We start from the raw sequence: 18,980 nt of genomic DNA, 5'->3' as shown, positions 1-18,980 counted from the left end.
TGTTTCCTCAGGAACTTAAAATTAGTAGGAAAGACACAGAAAAAAGATGACTGACTGATAGGTGATAGAAAGAAATGAAGAGTGCCAAGATGGGGATGGGATGAGATAATCTTACCTGGGTGATCAGTAAAGTCCTCTCTGAAGAGCAAAGGTTTAAGCTGAAGCCATAAGGATAAGAAGGACCCAGTCATGGAAAAAGTGAGAGGAAAGGCAAAAGTATCTGCAAAGGCTTTTGGTATATTTCAAGCAATTCAAGAAGACAGGTGTAACTGGAACACAGCAAGCCAGAGGCAGAGTGATAGCTGAGGTTGGTGGGGCAGCCAGGAGCCAGGCCAGGAAGGCCTTGGGAAGGTTAGAATTTATAATCAAGTACAATGGGAGACACCATTAGGGTTTGGAATAGGGGAGACACATAATCATGTGGCAAACGGATGTCCGCTGCGTTGTGGGAGTTGGGGAATGGGAGTGCAGGGTAGGAGCCGGTGGAAGGAGCAGTGAGACCAGTTCTCAGGACTTTTCTGGGGGGATGGCCATGAGCTCATTCAAAGGTGAAGAGGCAAAAGAGCAGTGGCTGGGCGAGAGGAAAGGTACCCAGTTTGAGCGCAAAGTGCAGGGACTGGTAGGTGTGGTGGGAGCCACTGAAGATGGTTTGAGCCACTTTGCGAACCCTGCTGAGTGGGAAGCCAGGACCAGCTTCTGAGCTGAGAAGAGAGGGTGGCACTGCATTTTAGGAAAAGCCCTCTGAGAGACGAAGAATGTTTACTTTTAGCATTTAAAAATTGTTCCAGTAGCGGATATAGAATGGGACTGAAGGATTAGGGCAGGGTCGGGGTACTGCAGGCACTGTTCAAAGAAAGAGTCCAGAGAGGGAAACAGTGTGGGGTCAAGCAGAGATCCAACCGGGCTATGGTTTCTTGGGCTGGAGGTATTTCTGGTTCATTCATGCTAGAGTCTGTCTGAAAGTGTGAGACCCCTATGATTGCAGGAATAAAGGGAAGAGTGAAGAGTGGCTGATAGTTTTTATCAGGCCAAAGCTTGGACAAGTCTCCTCAGGTCTTTGAGCCCCGCTTTCTCCGTGGATCTGTAAGATGAGTTGGATAAAGGAAAATGGTCAGAGGTTAGACTCATTCATTAAAGGTCCAAGCCCAGATGCCCCTGTTGTCTGCTTGGACAGCCAGGTGGTGGTGAGGGCAGCTGTGTGCTCAGGGAAGGCTATGTCGGCTCGTGGGCTCTGCTGCTTATAGGGGAGCCCAGGGGAGGGCAAAGCGCCCAGCCCGTGAGATGAGGGGTGGTTCGAGACTGGTCCAGTTTCACAACGTCCAGCCCCTGACAGCCATCAAAGCCCCCGGTTACCTGCCACAGCCCTGTGAGGTCGGCGAGCGGCTGCGATTGTAACCCCCATCTGACAACAAGGGAAACAGGCTCAGACCGGCGAGGCAATACCTGGGCGGTACGCAACTTCCTGGTACCAGCGTGGGTGGCGTGGAAGGCAAAGCCTTCCAATGGCCCCTGCTCGCCGGGATGCCAGGCTAAGAACTACAACTCCCAGAATGCCGTTCGGAAAGGGGGCAGGAACCGGAAGTTGTGCCGGAGGCGCGGCCTGATGTGCGCCGCTGAGTCTGTGTGAGTTGAGGGGTTCAGGTACGCTCGGGGCTCGTTGTGGGACCGGCCTGGGGCTGGAGGGGTCTGGCTTGGGACTGCCGTATCGTTCGTGGGCGGGGCAGACGCCGGGAAGTGGCCCTCAACCGTCTTGTCGCCTCGTGTCCTCCGCCTTCTTGGTGCTTTGCCTTGCTGCCTCTCCTCACACTAGCAGCCTGTGGGCCAGGCGGGGCTCACAGGAGGGGTACCCTCGGGCCGGGGGTCTGGGAGTTCTAGTGCTGAAGGTACCAGAGGACTGGAGCTGGCTTCGCTGGACTAAATTTTAGAAAACGAGAGAAGCGTGCAAAAGAGGCCCATCACTTAGCGCCCAAGGATATGCTCATCAGGTGGGATTTGGGTTAGAAAACATCTGAGGCCCCTGTTAACTCAGAAGTGGGGGCGGGGAGGGGTGGAGAACTGATTAGGTTAGGAAGTATTTATTGAGCCTCTGTTATGTACCAAGCCCTTTTCTAGGCATTTAGGGTAGTGTACAAAGCAGACAGAACACCTGCATTTAACCAGGTGGGATATAGGAATATAGGAATGGGGAAGTTTAGATAAAAAGTAAACATGTGCCATGTTAGATAGTGAAAATCAGAATAGAATGAGACAGGTAGTCATATAATTATTTGGGGGAAGAGCATTGGAGGTAGAAATGACAGGAAGGGCAAAGACCCGAAGTGGGAATATCCTTGGTATGTTAGGAGCAGCGAGTAAACCAGAAGGTGCAGAGGACACTTGATGGGGGAGGTAGAGCTTAATGATCAGTATAGAATTGTAAGGATTTCAGTTATGTGCTGTAAGTGAAATGGAGAATACTGCATAGTTCTGAGCAGAAGGGTAACATAATTATCAAACATTTAAGATGCTTTTATTCTGCAGGGCTCAGTACAGGGTATTGGGGTTGGGCACCTGAATTCTTTTTCTTCTCTTCCCTGGAAGGGCTTATGATGTAGTGGGAAAACAGGCAGACCAGCTGTCGTGCAAGGCTGAGTCCAATAATTGAAGCCCTGTGAAGGCAGGGTGGACATCAGTCTATAATCCTCAGCATGTACTATTATATGGGGTGCTTAGTAACTGTTTGTATATGAATAGTAATTAATTGACTAACCCTAGTACTCAGTACTGGACCTGTAACAGAGGCTCAGAAAACATTATTTTTTCTTTAAGATTTATTTATGTGTTTGAGAGAGAGAGTACACACATGCAAGCAGGGGGGAATGGGCAGAGGGAGAGAAGCCAGGGCTCAGTCCCAGGACCCTAAGATCATGACCTGAGCTGAAATCAAGAGTCAGATGCTTAACCAAGAGCCATCAAGGAGTGCCCAGAAAACACTTTTTAATGAAGAAATGCTAAATCTGGCCATAGATAATGTCTCACACCGATTAAAAACGTTTGTTCCTCTGTGATGCCTCATTTCATGGTTGCTTTCTGAGGATCAGTAGATGGCAAGCTGCTATTCAATATTTACTGAGCTTCTGTTTCATGTTAGCCCTTGTGCTGGCCTCTAACAATTCAGAGATGAAAAAGGTGTGATCCCTGCCCAATCTTCTATATTGTAGACTCTTCTGGTAGTGGTTGGAATTGCCTTCACTTGATTTTCAATATTGCTGTACCCTAGGTTTCTAAAAAACACCCCCAGGGACTATAGGGACTTGGAGAGAGGAGATACAGGGAGGGAACTAGGAAGAAAGGAATGGGGGTGGTAGTGGTAAAATTCATTTTAGTTCAACAAACATTTATTAAACACTCCTATTTGCAAGGTTCTGTATTGTGAGCAGTTACAGTGTTCACAGTGTTCACAGTCCCTCCTGCAAAGGAATTCAGTTTGGTGGGAGAGAAGACATGAGCACAGACCTTCTAGTTTTCTAAACAACAGTGGAAAACTCTACAGCCCCTCCAGCTATTCCAACCCTAGCTCTCTTCTCCTTCCAAGCCAGACTTCTCCAATGAGACTTCCCAGTCATTCCCCAAAAGGGTCTGACAAAGAGGAGGAGCTCAATGAATATTTATTGACTGAATGAATGGACAAACAGAATATAAAAATGCTACCGAGTTCAGAGGAGGGAAAGCACATGCCTGTTAACAAACTGGCATTCATTTAACAAATTGGTGTGTTTTCTTACCCTAACAAAATGAGGCTGTTAGGTATTGGGCCAGTTTATCTTAAAGTTTTCATTTGTTCTTTTTCTGAATGCCTAAATTTAGAAAAATGCAGATGACTGATGGTTGGCACAGTAAGATTTGGTCAGTCACCTAAAGGAATGGTCATAACAGGTCTCATTGTCTTTTCTTTTAAAAAAGTATTTATAGTCAACATCACTGTTCATATGTGAATAGCACAGCACTTCAGAAATGTCTAAGAATAACTTTGTATTTTCCTCATTTCTCTAGAAATAATACACACTGCTAAATTTCATGTATGCCGTAAGTTCATAGTGATACAGTCAATGGTATAAATAAATATATTAAAATTTGTATTGAGTATTAAAGCATTTCTGAGCAAAAGAAAATTTTAGCTTATATAAGAAAGTGAACACAATTTCTAATCTGTAACTTTGAAAATCTAGAATGAAATTTACTTGGCTCTCTTCAGAAATATATCTGGGGGTCATATGTTATTCACATGATGTGTGATAAATACCCAAAACTGCTCAGCAGCTTACCTTTTTAGAAAAACTAAAAAAAAAACAACACTGGAGGGGTTTGAACAATCTGTATTTCATGAGCAGTTGTTCCATGTCAGGTAAATGACCTATGTCTAGTTCTTGCAACAGTCCTGGGATGTAGTAATATCCAATCTAGTAGAATCTGTGACAAAGAGTTAATAGTTTAGGCTATTATCCTACTACTTAGAGGTAGAAAGCTGAGAAGGCTAAATCCTAAGACTGTTGTTTCTACTACAACAGCCTGTTATGTCTAAATGAAAAACGAAACTAAAATTTGGCCTGATTTTGAAAATTTGATGGAGTACAAAAAAACAGTACGAGCTCAACACTAAAAATGTTTACTATGAACATCGGTCAAAACATTAGAGAACCGCGCGCCTGGGTGGCTATTGGTTAAGTGTCCAACTCTTGGTTTCAGCTCAGGTCATGATCTCAAGGTCCTGAGGCCAAGTTCCTCGGTCATTGAAGAATCTTTTCCTCTCACTGTCCCTCTGCCTTCCCCCCTGTGCACATGTGTGTGCACTTGCTCGCTCACTCTCAAATAAGATAAATACCAAAAACCACAATATAATCTTCAGATACTGCTTGGCCCTGTAGTGAGTAACATTTATACAGTTAATATAAATGCAGTTTATTGGTTTACAAATTTTAGAAACAACCAAGGGGATAGACAAAGCCCAAAAGGATTAGTTTTGATGACACAAGGTAGACTCTGTTTTGAACATGTAAATTAAAGCTTCAGCTTGCCAAAATTGAAATATTGAAGGAAGAAGAGAGATAGAGGGAAAGATAAGGGTGTTTATGTTCAGAGCCTAACCTTGAGATCGTTGAACAAGAAGTAGTAGTTTAAAGATGTTCTTAAACATGGTAAAGATGTCTCCTAATAGTTGTCACGCCAGAGATATATATTGGACTTACCTTCCTAGGATTAAAAAGAGGTGTAGAGTTGGACAGATTATATGAAGAAACTGTTTTCAGGCATTGGACAATAGGCAGGACAAGACTGTTACCCTTGAGAGAAATGAATTTAAGGTGGATTATAGGCCTAAATGTAAAAGCCAAAATTATAAAGGTTCTAGAAAGGAACATAGAATATCTCTGTGCTTTTAGGGTAGGCAAAGATTTCTTGGAGGACACGGAAAGCATTAACTGTAAAAGAAGAGAATGATAACTTAGACTTGATTAAAATTTAAAATTTCTGCTCAACAAAAAGCAATGTTAAGAAACTAAATAGACAGAAAAAAGGAAGAAAATAAATAAGCCACAGACTGGGAGAAAATATTCTCAATACACATGTCTGATAAAGGACTTGGATCTAGAAATATGTTAAACTTCCACAGCTCATTAATAAAAAGATAACTTAAAATTGAGCAAAAGACTTGGTCAGAAATCTTAACAAATGAATGACCAATAAATTTCCTGAAAAAGTGCTCAATATCATTATCAAAATAATGCAAATTGAAACACAACTAGGTTCTACTGCACAAGAATAGCATATATTAAGAACTCTTAACAACAGCAAATGTGTGATGTTGCAGAGCATCTGGAAGTCTCCGTTGCTGACAGCACTGTGAAATGGTGCAGTTACCTTGGGAAACTGATGGCAGTCTTTTATGAGTTAAATAGGCAACTATCCTATGCCCCATCAACTTTACTTACTTAGCCAACAGATACGAGAACATACATCCACAAAAACACTTGTAAGAGAATGTTTATAGCAGCTTTATTCATAGTAGTTCCCAAATTGGAAAAATCTCCAATCTCCATCAACAGGAGAATAAACAAATTGTGATACAGTCATACAGTGGAATTCTGCTTAGTAATTAAAAGGAATAAACTTACTAATATATGAAGCAACATGTATGAATCTCAAAACATGTTGAGGGGGAAAATGTCAACATCACTGGTTGAATCCATTTGTATGTTTTATAATAGGTACAGTTAATCTATGGTTATAGAAAAAACAATGGTTGCTTTTGACTGGTTGTGGGAATGGAATGGAGTTTGACTTGGAAAGTGCAGAAGGCAAGGAACTTTCTAGAGTGATGGAAATGTTCCATATTTTGGTGAGGGTGTGAGTAAGACAGGCCCTAAGTTTTTGTCAAAAATTCATCAAACTGGTATATTCCCCACACACACACACATTACTGAGTTATACCCTGAGAATCTTTGCATTTTACTATATGTAAATTATACCCCAAAAACATTTTAAAAGTCAGTGTAACTAACAGAAAAATAAAAAATAAGAGGTGCTTTGAATTCTAGTGTTTCATAGGGAGTTGATAAAATTCAAAGTTGATGATTCACGCAGTAACAGAAAGTATATGATTTCAGGTTAAGGAGTCAATTACCAAATGAACTAAAAACATCTGGTTAACAGGTTGCCACTAGAGATGGGAAGGGTTGGAGCGAGGATCATTACTTTGCATTATAACTAGGTCTTTTTTTTATATGCATGGATCGTATTACACAGATTTGCTTTTGCAAATATAGAGTTTTCCAAAGATGGTGGTAGCACACTGAACTCAGAGGAGCAGCCAGAAGAAAAGGACAGAATGTTCTTTGTGACACTTAGCTATAGACTAGAGCATTTTATACTCACAACCTTCCCAGGGACTTTGAACAGCACTTTGAAATTATGGCATTGCTTAAGTGTGCCATAGCAGTGGTTCTCCATATTTTCCCATTTTAGCATTTCTGGTGGATATTAATATTCTCAAGGTGACTGTGGCTTTCAGCTACAGGGATACTTAACTGAGTTGGGATAGGGAATACATCGTTTGGAAAAACAAATTGTGAAACATCACCAGCAACCTGGAAGAATTCTTGGTTGATTTGGGGTAACTCTTTACCATAGTTTTTGGCTAGCTCTTATTCTAGGATATTTCTAGTATTGGACTGCATATAGTACATGCTCAGTAAATGTTTGCTAGATGAATGGTTTTGAGTAGAAACGGAAACATAATGGAGGAGATGGCTTTTGTCATTTCTGCCCTACCCTCAATATTGAATGCGTTTAAAAAAATTTTTTTTAATATTTTATTTGACACAGAGAGATACAGTGAAAGAGGAAACACAAGCAGGGGAAGTGGGAGAGGGAGAAGCAGGCTTCCCACAGAACAGGGAGCCCGACGTGGGGCTTGATGACCTGAGCTGAAAGCAGACGCTTAATGACCCAAACGCATACATTTTGAAGAGCAGAATAAATGACTTAATTACCTGGGTCTCTGCAGCAGTGAATAATTGGTGAGTGCTTAGAGTTGTCAGGAACTGCGTTTGTCCGAGAAGTGGATTTAGCTTCCTTAGTACTGAAACATTTCTTTGGTGACCTGTTTCTCTGGAAGACACGGATACTTTTCTCCATTCAGTAAATCTGTGTAAATACTTTCCACACTTTTTCAGCAACACAGTAATACTATTTGACATTTGCACATAGGGAAATACCTCTGTAAGGGAAGTAATATAACATCTCCCATCATTGTGCCTTTCTCTGACCTGGGTGAAAGGGACAGAAGACAAAGCACATGGACTGGAAGTTGGAAGGGAGTGCTCAGAAAACAGACTCACACGTGCTGCAGGAGCAAGAAGTCATCCTAGAGGACACAGGCGAAGATAGCATCTCTGAAAGCTTCCGGCTTCTACAGATCGATGTGGAATGCGAGCATCGGGAGGGAGATATGCTGCCCACAGGCGGTACAGTGTGGTGTTCAGTAAGTGTAGCCTGGCCGTGGGCTCTGGGATCATGCTTTGTCCCAGAGACCCCTGTATAAGGGTAGGTCCTAGTAACAAAAAGGCTAGGAATGAGTTTGGTATGTTCCAAAATTGGATGAATTTCCCACTAACTGGTTTAAGGTTTCAGTTCCACTTGAGTCCTAAGAAGAGTAAATCAAGTTCAAGAGGAATTTTTGATACATTTACTTTGGGCACATCATATCTCTTTCTTGGGTCTCCGCTTTCTCTGAACATAATCCAGTCTATTTTTTTTTTTTTTTTGACACTAACCTCCTTTTTCTCTCCTAACTTTAAATCTGATTTAAAAAAATAAATAACTTTCGAATATTCATTTTCCATTTTGGTGCTTACAAAGTTCTCAATTTTGTTTTCTGGATAACATAAGAAAAATGTCCAAAGAAAACAGAGACACTGGGAAAAGATAGTTGCAGCAAAGAAGAGCAAAAGAAAGCAAGAAAAAGAAAGAAGAAAGGCCAATCGTGTAGAAAATTCAGGTAACAATAAGTCAGATTGCTGGCATAATCATTTCTATCTTAGCAGACTGGTATCTGCGTGTTCCTAGGACAGTAGGAATTGTGGTTTTAAGTAAAAACAAACATCTTAGAGGTAGAATCTATTGTATTTTATTGGAAATCAAAGTATCAACGAAAGCAAAATTTAAGGCTGCCTTTTGCATAGCTAGTGCACATGTGTGTTTATAAGCTCAGGAGTAGAAGGAGTGATAAAATTAGCAGCTAACGTTTATTCAGTGTTACATGCTAGGTTCATTGCTAAGAATTTTGCATGCATTACCCTAAGGGATAGGTGCTTTTATTAACCCCATTTTATAGGTAAAGAAACTGAGGCTCAGAAATTGAATAGCACGCCCAAGATCATATAGTAATAATTGAATGGGCTGAGCTCTGATTTAGACCCAGGAGCATGCTCCAGAGCCCACACTCCATACCACTCTGCTGTCCCCAAATGAATACCTTGCATGAGTTTCAAGCTTCTCTTAATATACAAAAAGTATTCACTTGGCTGGGAAGATTTGTTTCTTACTGAATATATTCCTGTTTTCCCACTTTTATTTCTTTTTTTTTTAAAGATTTTATTTATTTATTTGAGAGAGAGTGAGAATGAGAAAGAGAGCAAGCGAGAGCATGAGAAGGGGGAGGCTCAGAGGGAGAAGCTGACTCCCTGCCAAGCAGGGAGCGTGATGTGGGGTTCGATCCCGGGACTCCAGGATCATGACCCAAGCCAAAGGCAGTCGCTTAACCAACTGAGCCACCCAAGCACCCTGCCCCACTTTTATTTCTTTCTGATATTTCTATTCTAGGCATCTGCCCCCAACACAGCAAACGTTTTCTGAGATCCTTAACCAAGGAGAGACTTTTGGAAGCCAAACACTCAGGACCAAGACTCTGTATTGATCTGAGTATGACCCACCACATGTCTAAGAAGGTAGGATATCCATTAAGCTTCAAACTCCTGCTTACATGAGTGAGGTCCAGAAGAGAGCAGCTTTGACAAAGAGTATGACCAGTTCCAGCCTCTGTAATTTCATAGCAAACCAGCAAAAAGAGTTTGGTTTTTTGACACATGGCTACTCTGTTCCAAGATGGCTGTTGTTAAAAATCAGGAAGAGAATAGAAATCCTCTGGTTTAGTTTGCAAAGTTTTATCTTATCTTCTCTTTTGAGCCCCACACCATTGCCTCTGTGTTTATGGTGTCCACAGTCTAGATGGGGTCTTTTCATGTTCAGTCCTCCAGAAATGAAATCTGGCTTTCTGCTGGGAAAAGGAATACTTGCCTGGTTGCATGTGGGGAGGAGATGACCTGGTGGGACACTTTCCTGCAACATACGTGTTTTAATCATTTTCCATTCACCCTATTGTGAAGGAGGGATTCACCCTAGGGTTCTAGGGATGGCTGAAGAATACACACTTGACATTGGACAGGTAAGAGTGATAGCGGCTTATTAGTCACTTGTACTCAGCGCAGGGGGGATAACACTGCATGCTAGGCAGGGCCATGTGAGGTTCCACTTGGGAACAGAATGAAAACCAGGGGCTGTGGAAGGCAGGCTTTGTAGTGTCATGAGGGTGGAGTATCCCCTTGGTTCCTACAGGAAGATGTGATTGATTTGCTGGGAATAACTCTGTGGGCTAGCAGGGAACGAAACCTGGTACTTGGGGATAAGTAGAAACTATGTTTGGACCTTTGATAGAAAGGATTGTTTAGCTAGGGGACCCTATCCAAGGGAGCAGAATTGGGAGAAGAACTTGCAGCTGGGTTTTTCAGGGCCCATCTGGTTTTACCAGATGTGTAGGCAACACACGGTAGTGGGCCTTCATTTTAGGCCTTACACCACAAAATGGATTTTTCTGTTTGCCAACATCTCTATTATATGTGCTCCTGTTCGCATGTTTTTCAGAGGAATCAGTAAGACTGAAGATCTGGGGTTCTAACAGATCTAACAGCCTTCTGAAAAGGTCAACAAAGAATTTTGTACTGTTTTTATTAATTGAGATATCAGATTAAATCAAACCCAAAGTGTTTTTTCTCTCCTCAGGCCAGATTATGAAACTACCTTTCCTTAGGGTTTTATCTCTGAATCAGGATGGAAAGTTAAAACTTCTGACCCTAGGGGCGCCTGGGTGGCTCAGTGGGTTAAGGCCTCTGCCTTTGGCTCAGGTCATGATCCCAGGGTCCTGGGATCGAGCCCCGCATTGGGCTCTCTGCTCTGCGGGGAGCCTGCTTCCTCCTCTCTCTCTCTCTCTCTCTCTCTGCCTGCCTCTCTGCCTACTTGTGATCTCTGTCTGTCAAATAAATAAAATCTTAAAAAAAAAAAAAAAAAAAACTTCTGACCCTAGTATATCACCAAGAGTTGGAGAGAAGGTGCTAAGTTTATCTGATGAGTATAAAAAAAATGTATAGTAACCTTTTTAAAGTGAATAGTAAATATCACATGGTAAGATTTTAGTAATGAGCTGAAAGCACAATTCCATATACCTTATTAGATATATAACACCAGGTCCAGAAGGAGGGAGAGTTCTCAGTCTTTCCATTAACTCACTATTTCTGGGCTAGTATCATTACCTTCATTTTGATCTGTAAGGTGTGTGGCATGCATTTTACTTGACTGCATGAACACACATAACACATACTAGCTCCTGGAATAAAAGGGGCCATTCTGATTCATGAGATTTCCTAGAGTAGCATTCAGTGAACTTCCGTTTGTTGATAGTGAATTTAGAAAGAGTGGGCATGTTTCCAATCTAAGCTGTCCTAATTTCTTTGAAGGAATTAAGTAGACTGGCTGGACAGATCCGAAGGTTGTATGGTTCAAATAAAAAAGCTAGCAGGCCATTCTGGATCTACCTCACTGGATTCACAGCTGACAGTCCCCTGTACGAAGAGTGTTTGAGGATGAATGATGGATTTTCTAGTTACCTGGTAAGCTTCATTGTGGATATTACTTGAAGTGTCCTTTGAGAAGTAGGTTGTGTGGTAATAGTAAACTTTTTTAACTGTTTCATATTTTGGTATAAAAATGTGTGAATTATTTTCACTGTTGCAATTTAAAAAACTTTTAGAACCTCTCATCAGTTCTTATATTTCCGAACTTTCATCCTTGCACTGCATTGGCAAGCTAATATTACCGGTCTCTAGGACTATATTTTGTGTCTTGTGTATCGTATGCTAGACTGTATACTCCAGGAATGTTTTGGGGAAATGCCAAACCTTTCATAGTAGTGCAGGAATTGGGAACATGAGTTGTAGGGGAAGAGAAAATCCTTATGGTAGGAGCGTGGATTCGAGATGAGTTTTAGGGAATACTCAGTTACTTTTTACCTCTTGCCCTAGGGGCTCATGAAGGTAGTGATTATAACAGAGACAGCAGTCCAGATCACTTCCTAAGAAGTGCCATGAAAAATGTCTCGTGTGTTTGTGTGGCATAACTGGGCCTGGTGGCGTGAACTTTCCTAAGGAGGTCTGCAGAGGCAGGAGCGTGAGAGGTACACTGCAGACCCCTGCACAGTTAGTTGTGGTCACTGTTACCATCTGAACAGTCCATCCTATAATATAACCATTTCCAGCTTTTCTTCTCTCTGCGTGTTTTATGCTTCTTGTTTGTGAGCCCAACAGACCCACTCTTAGGGCTACAGAGTTCCCTTGCTTTCCCGTCTTCATGCCTTTCTTTGGTGATTCTCCCCATTTTCAGTGCTTCTTCCTTTTTGTATGTGTCAGTCATTCTCACCTCTCTTTAGAAACCAAGCTCCAGCATTCCCTTTGGTAGAAGGCTGTCCCTGGTATTGTCACTCCCTCATCTGTCGTCCTGGGGCAGCCTTCCTGTACATCTGTTAGGGTCTCTTGTTACTCTCTGTCTCATTTTGTAGGATTGGGTGTCATCCTTTCTACTTCCCTCCTCAGCTGAGCACTTTCTGAGAACGGATTGTCAGACATGTGTCCCGTGGATGCACATCAGACATGTGTCCTGTGGATGCCTAATAAAGAATAGGTGCCTGGTAACTAGTTGCTGCAGTGTGGGCTGTGTCGTAACCTAGTTCACACTACATTGGATTATTTACATTTTTCAGCTAGACATAACAGAGGAAGACTGCTTTAGTTTATTTCCTCTGGATACCCTTGTGTACCTGACTCCTGACTCAGAACATGGTATGTACTTTACTGCATGGATTCATGTAGCACTTTGTTCTTAGGCCTGTGTTTGATTATTCCTTGTGTCAGAACTTGTTAAAGCCACCCAAAGTGTATCCAAAAAAAAAAAAAGAATGAACATTAATTGCACACGTCTTGGGGTGGATACATTGCTATGCTTTCAGTATGTGCTGCTGTGTGTGCACAGCTGTACAGATGTAGGGTCTCTGGCCTTGGCTGGGCCTTGTGAGCTACCTGGCAATCTTTCCCAATTTCTCCAGTCAGCTCCCTTCCTTGGCCTCTTGGATCAATGTTAGATACCTGTTTTTTCCAGAAAATCAACCATTTCACATAATTTTCAAATTGATTGGTAGCAAGTTAATCAGTATTCTTTTCTGATTATTTCAAATTCCTCTGTCATTTTAATTTTTCTCCTTTCTGAATCCTAACGTTGATTTGAATCGACTACCTTTTTTTGTCTTTTCAGAGAATGAGCAAATCTGTTACCTTTTGGTTTTCTATTTCATTAAGTTTCTACTTTTATCATTAATAATTCTTTCCTTTTACTTTCTTTGGATTTAGAAACTATAAAACCAATTTGATCTCAATGGCCTTCATTTTTTCATTAGCTCTTGAAGATATTGATCTAAACAAAGTTTACATCCTTGGTGGACTTGTGGACGAAAGCATTCAGAAGGTAAATGTACATTTTAGACCTAACAACTATATTTTGAAAAGCGGGGCTTACTTTCATAGGCAGCTGCCCTATCGAAATCTTACACAAAAGGCCTAAAAACGCAGGGAATAGGAAGAAGGACCCCATCCTGCCTAGGTTGGCCCTTCTACTTGTGAGGCTCCCTGTCATTGTCAGTGTTAGCCGTCCCCTGACGTGACAGTCCTGTTGGGAACCGGAATGGGGAGTGTTTGGTAATTACGTAAATAGCCATGTTGAACACCTTTCTTCTCTCCTCTTTTCAGTTCTGCAAGGGTAACTCTGATCTTGACCAGCGAAGCACTGACTCACAATTCTTACCAACTATTTTGTTCTTTGTGAGAAAGGAGTTTGCTCCATCTTAGGCCATCTTTTCTCCTGACATAAGACTTATCTCATAATCTCAATGTCAATAGGACTGTCCAGATTTCTTTTGGTCAGTTGAAATTTTATTGGAATAATTAGAGTTTTGAAATATGTTTCTGTTATATACATACTGAGATAATTTTTAGTTTATATTACTAATTAACATATTGCCTATACAATAAATAATGATATAATAAAGTGTATAAAAAGAACTATAGCAATGAGTAAGTCTCCCTCCCATCCTTGTCCTGCAATGCCCCCCCACCTTGAGGCAACCACTGTTTCTTTTTTTTTTTTTAATTTTGTTTAATATATATATACATATATATTAAGATTTTACTTATTTATTTGAGAGAGAGAGATAGAGCATGAACAGGGGTCGGGGAGAGAGAGAAACAGGCTCCCTGTCAGGGAGTCTGATGCAGGACTCAGTTCCAGGACTCGGAGATCATGACCTGAGCCGAAGGCAGACGCTTAACTGACTGAGCCACCCAGGCACCCCAATCACTGTTTTCTTATGTATCCTTCTTGATACAGTCTGTGATAACACAAGTGTTTGTTTGTGGGTGTATTATATATATATATATTTTTTTTCATATACATAAGTGTATTTTATATATTTTTTCATATCCATATGAGATATATACACATGTTTAATACAGATGATACTTAACTGAATTACATGCATTCTAGAAAGGTCAGTGTTCCATGACACAATAGTGATAATCTAAAAAACAGGTGCAGGGTGGAGGTGGAATTCTGAGAATGCCAGCTATTAAATGAGAAATACATATTAGAATTTGAGAAATTGTTATTTTGTCACTCTGAATGCAAGACATTCTGCAAGACAATTGGGCCACACTTTCAAAAAAGCCAACAGTATGAAAACTAAATTAGTTAAGGGGGCTGTTATAGGTTAAAAGACATTGAAAAGACCTAACAGCCAAATGCAGTCTCTCCCACAGCAGAGTGACATCCCCTTTATTGAGGCAAAGTCTAGTGGGTCAGTGAGCAATGTATGATCAGTAGATGTGCAGTTTCAACACACTGTCTTATCTTTCCGGCAATATTTAAATTGAAAAATAATTGGCATAATGATTTGCCAGAGGTATAGAATTTTTTAGTTATTACTAGAGAATCTGACTTCCTCATAGAAAGTATGCTGAGCACATTTCTTCAGGGGGAATCGTTTTATCTTTAAATGTTCAGAGAACAGAAACTGGACGGTGAGCTCCTTCAGGGCAGCATCCAACAGTCTCCTACTAACTTGGAATTCTTGTACTCCAGTTCAAAGTGATTGTAAAAGAATAGACTTAAAAAAAAAAATCATAGACCAAAAAATAAATAAAATCATAGACCTTGTAGGTAAAGGTCTTATCCCTTCCTTATCCCTCAAGGAAGTCTTTTGAGCAGTTGTACATTTATTTTCTCTGACTTGCATTACGTAACACATTTTGGAAGTTCTCTCTTGGAATTGTGTCTCATGTGAGTCCGAGAAGCAACTAGTCCAGTGTTAGGACCTGCTGCTCCAGTTGGTTAGATCTCGCTCAAAGTGGCCAGTCAGTTACAGTTACAGCCCTGTAGGAAAGGATAGCAGCGAGCATAAATTCAGAAACATTTGGCCTGAATATTGAAGAGACTCAAGACATAAGTCGTGGTCAAGGGAGAGGCGACAGAACTGAGACTACTGGAAGGGTACAGAGGGGCGTGATCACTGCTGTTGACAACCTGAACCGCCTTCTTGTGGAAAAGCCATTTTACTTGCTTGTTGTGGCCCCAGGGGGATGGAACCAGGACAAATGAGGGGAATGCTCAGGGAGAACACAATTTGGCTATCAAGAATTTCCTTTTAACCTGTACTATGAAAATTGGAATAGGTTTCCCCAGGATGCATGGAACTCCCTGTCAAAAGGATTGTCCACTTAAGGACAGAGCCCACTTGGGAAGGAGGCCACAGGGGATAGACAAAGATTGGATGGATGTTTGGAGTGGGATAATTAACTATTGCGGCCCCTTCTAAACCCAAGGATGTTAATTATCCCAATAATCTAAACCTTTCTCTTTAATCCTGAAATTATAAGTAGGTAGATCTTTCCAGAGCCACTTACAAGATAGCAAATATAATCTGAACTTCAGTTCACGATTCAGGGACATCTTTAAAGGGTTATTAGTTACTCTACTCTGATCCTAAATGGCCTCAGATTTGGGGGGTTTGGTGAGTTCTTATGATTCCTTTCTGCAGTTTTCAGAGCCCTTCCTTTTAATTGGACTGTGTGCTCTCACACCTTAATGCTGTCTTGTTGCTTGTGGTGTTTCTGACTTGAATCCTCTCTCTCTTATCTCTAATTTGCTGCTGCCGAATGGCTATAAGCTGAAAACTCCAGATATCCAGAATTGTGTCTTACTGAATTAGAGCCTGGAGTGTTCTGCTCTGATTGATTAGACTGCTTCAACTTCTGGATGCAGATTGTGGCTGCAGATACATGCCTCTCTTGACTTACTTCCTTCTTGGTTGATAGTAGTAGTAAATGGAAACTAGTGGATAGAGGAGTCCCAAATGAAATATTTGCTGCACAGGCCGTTTCTTATGTGGAACAAGTAAATACTCTTCATTATCTGAAGTTTCTTCCATCTTGCCATAGGCCACTGATTTTTAATATACTTACCATTTAATTCTGATTACAGATGGAAATTAGAGTGGTGGTAAATGGGTTTCTCATAATTTGTTATGCATATTACAATGAGAATACCTTTGTCATTTTTAAAAGAAAAATAAAATTTAACTGTGATTCACAGAAGGTGACATTTCAGAAAGCCCGAGAACATTCTGTCAAGACAGCCCGCTTGCCAATCCAGGAATACATGGTCAGACACCAGAATGGGAAAAACTATCATTCAGAGATACTGGCCATCAATCAAGGTACTGCTGACATGGCCCACACTTAATGTGTGTTAGTGCTGGTGCTACTTCTTTGCATTGTGTGGAAGTATAAATGGCATTTGAAGCAGACTCCCCTGCCCTGCCACCGGGACTGGTACACTCAGATTTTATTGCATGCACTTTGTGACAGGTACTCTGGCCTTTCCAAGGTATTTTTCATTTTCTTCTTAGATCCCAACTATGTTAAAGATGGTTGAAATTTGTCCTGTTGCCTAAAATGCCCTGGATTCAACCTGTCATTGAACAGTGAATTCCTATTTGTCCTTCTTCAGTCCAGGGGCATCTTGGCTGCTCCCTTCCCCCTCTCAGCCATGTCAGGGGCTCTCCTTTATGTTCCCCTTATACTGTTTCCCTCTCAGTGTCGCAGCACTGTCTGTTCACAGGCCCATCTCTCTCCGTGTGGGGTGAGGTCCTTGTGGGGAAGTGGGTCCACATGTAGTGCAGAAAACTTGTTGAATGAAATAGTCCAGAACACCCTTTTCCTCACTCATCCTTTACCAGTTCTTTTTCCTCCATGTGGTCACTATGTTTTCTTTTTACCCTTCTCACAGTGTTTGATATCCTGTCCACATACTTTGAGACGCAAAACTGGCCTGAAGCACTGAAGAAAGGAGTTTCTTCCAGAAAAGGCTATGTTCTTCAGAACTCCATGGATGATGGACAGCCTGAGAAGCTGCCAGAGGCAAAGTTGCTGGAGGTGTCTTGACTGAAAAGCAGAGCAGAGGCTGGCGATGGCACACACTTGCCTTTACTTGTCATCTTGGATCGCCACTAGAATTTAAGTTACTCAAGAACAGGGACTACATTTTATGCTCTTTTCTATCTCCCATAGTGCCTAGCTCACAGGAAGAGCCCAGATATGTTGACTAAGTAAAAAGTTTACATAACAAGGAATTAGCCCTCAGCTACATGGCTTTGGATGTATTAATTCATCTTTTATATACCTATTTGTGAAATACCTACTCTTCAGAAGTATTTAACAATTAAATAATTATTGTTATATTTAGAGTTTTTATTTTCACTCAACTGGCACCATAATGTAGCACTTCGTCCGGCCTCCTCTTATCATGTGGATTTTCCCCAACTCAGTAGTACACTCTGTGTGTTTCGAGGATCAGCCTGTCCTAACCTACTCTGCTTTAAACCCCCATAACACTTTGTTCCCACTTGTGACTCCTACCCCGTCTCTTCTGCTCTGAGTATGGGAGTGGAGGGTTTCTCTCTTCCTTAGGGTAGCCTCCTAACAAGACATTTCATGGGAGTATCTTAGTATCCTTCTGATCCTTGTACAAATTAGATTCTTTATATATATTTGTAACTAACAGGTCAAATTGAAAAGTAAAAACACAGTGGTAAGTCTAACTTAAAAATAACCAGAAAATACATTGCCTCATGGTGGATAAACTCTCATTACACAAATCTCAGTGATACCTTTCCTCATTTCTTAGTTACATGCAGTTGCTTCAGTTACGCCAAAAACTCTTCAGTTTACTAACCAGTTTGGGTTAGTAAACTTGAAAGCTAAGCTGTTAGCAAATTCAGAGAATGTATTTTGGATCTCAACCAAAACGTTACTGTGCTGCTCTGTCCCCTCCTCTTCAGAATTGAATCCTTCAGGAGCTATTATCTTTACAAATTGTATCAGTGTCTTTTTATTAAAAACAGCCCAGTCTTCAGGAAACATCAGGAATATATAATGCTCCTTGGTTTTCATCACCATATTGAATGAGTTCTATAATCTCTGTCATCCAAGAAGGGACCTCCTATGGCTAGGCTTCAGGGGTAACTCATACTCTCAGGGAGGTCTCTGCCACCCCCAGAACACTGACCTGGATCATCTGCCAGGCTTCATTTTCACCTCTAAAGGCTTTTTACCTCTAAAGGCTTTGCTTAAAACTCCAAAAAGCATGGAAGAATTTCCTCTCCAACTTTATCACCTCTACCATTTTTTCAAAACCTAGACATGTAGTTTTGGACTTGGCTTCAAGATCCTCATCAGTGTTATTTATAGAACAGAAAACTGGACATACCCAAAATATCCTGTAACATGAAAATGAAATACAACTATTGCATTTTTCAATAGCACTCATGAGAAATTAAATGTTGTTTGAAGTGGACAGAGTACATTACAAAGTAGCATATAAAGTAGAATCCTGTAATATCTATTTGAAAAATACATAGACTATCTATAGTCTATTTGCTTCTTTATGTATCCTACATTTTCTTTGGTGAACATATTTCACTATTATCAGAAAATAATTACTTTAATGCTTACTTC

The 18,980-nt window shown here is 41.1% G+C and overlaps 1 protein-coding gene across 9 annotated transcripts; it reads left to right on the top strand.

Annotated features, from left to right (window-relative positions):
* The first annotated feature begins 1,565 nt into the window (after nt 1-1,565).
* On the top strand, nt 1,566-17,702 carry TRMT10B (tRNA methyltransferase 10B). 9 transcript variants are annotated; one of them, XM_032306641.1, is made up of 10 exons: nt 1,593-1,641; nt 1,876-1,985; nt 7,814-8,017; nt 8,425-8,533; nt 9,358-9,482; nt 11,325-11,477; nt 12,623-12,701; nt 13,313-13,380; nt 16,558-16,681; nt 17,254-17,702. In XM_032306641.1, exons 3-10 carry the CDS (start codon nt 7,832-7,834, stop codon nt 17,406-17,408), a joined length of 999 nt encoding a protein of 332 aa, XP_032162532.1. In that variant the 5' UTR covers nt 1,593-1,641; nt 1,876-1,985; nt 7,814-7,831; the 3' UTR covers nt 17,409-17,702. The 9 variants fall into 9 exon arrangements, with proteins under 9 accessions (XP_032162530.1, XP_032162538.1, XP_032162534.1 ...); XM_032306639.1 differs by lacking the exon at nt 1,876-1,985 and having other exon boundaries at nt 1,566-1,641; XM_032306643.1 differs by lacking the exon at nt 1,876-1,985 and having other exon boundaries at nt 1,571-1,641; nt 7,820-8,017.
* The last annotated feature ends 1,278 nt before the right edge of the window (nt 17,703-18,980 follow it).

This window comes from Mustela erminea, chromosome 12 (genome assembly GCF_009829155.1).
Source record: "Mustela erminea isolate mMusErm1 chromosome 12, mMusErm1.Pri, whole genome shotgun sequence".
In the NCBI taxonomy this organism is placed as follows: domain Eukaryota; kingdom Metazoa; phylum Chordata; class Mammalia; order Carnivora; family Mustelidae; genus Mustela; species Mustela erminea.
Note: the sequence above shows the minus strand (reverse complement) of the source record. Positions and strands in the feature narration are given on the sequence as shown.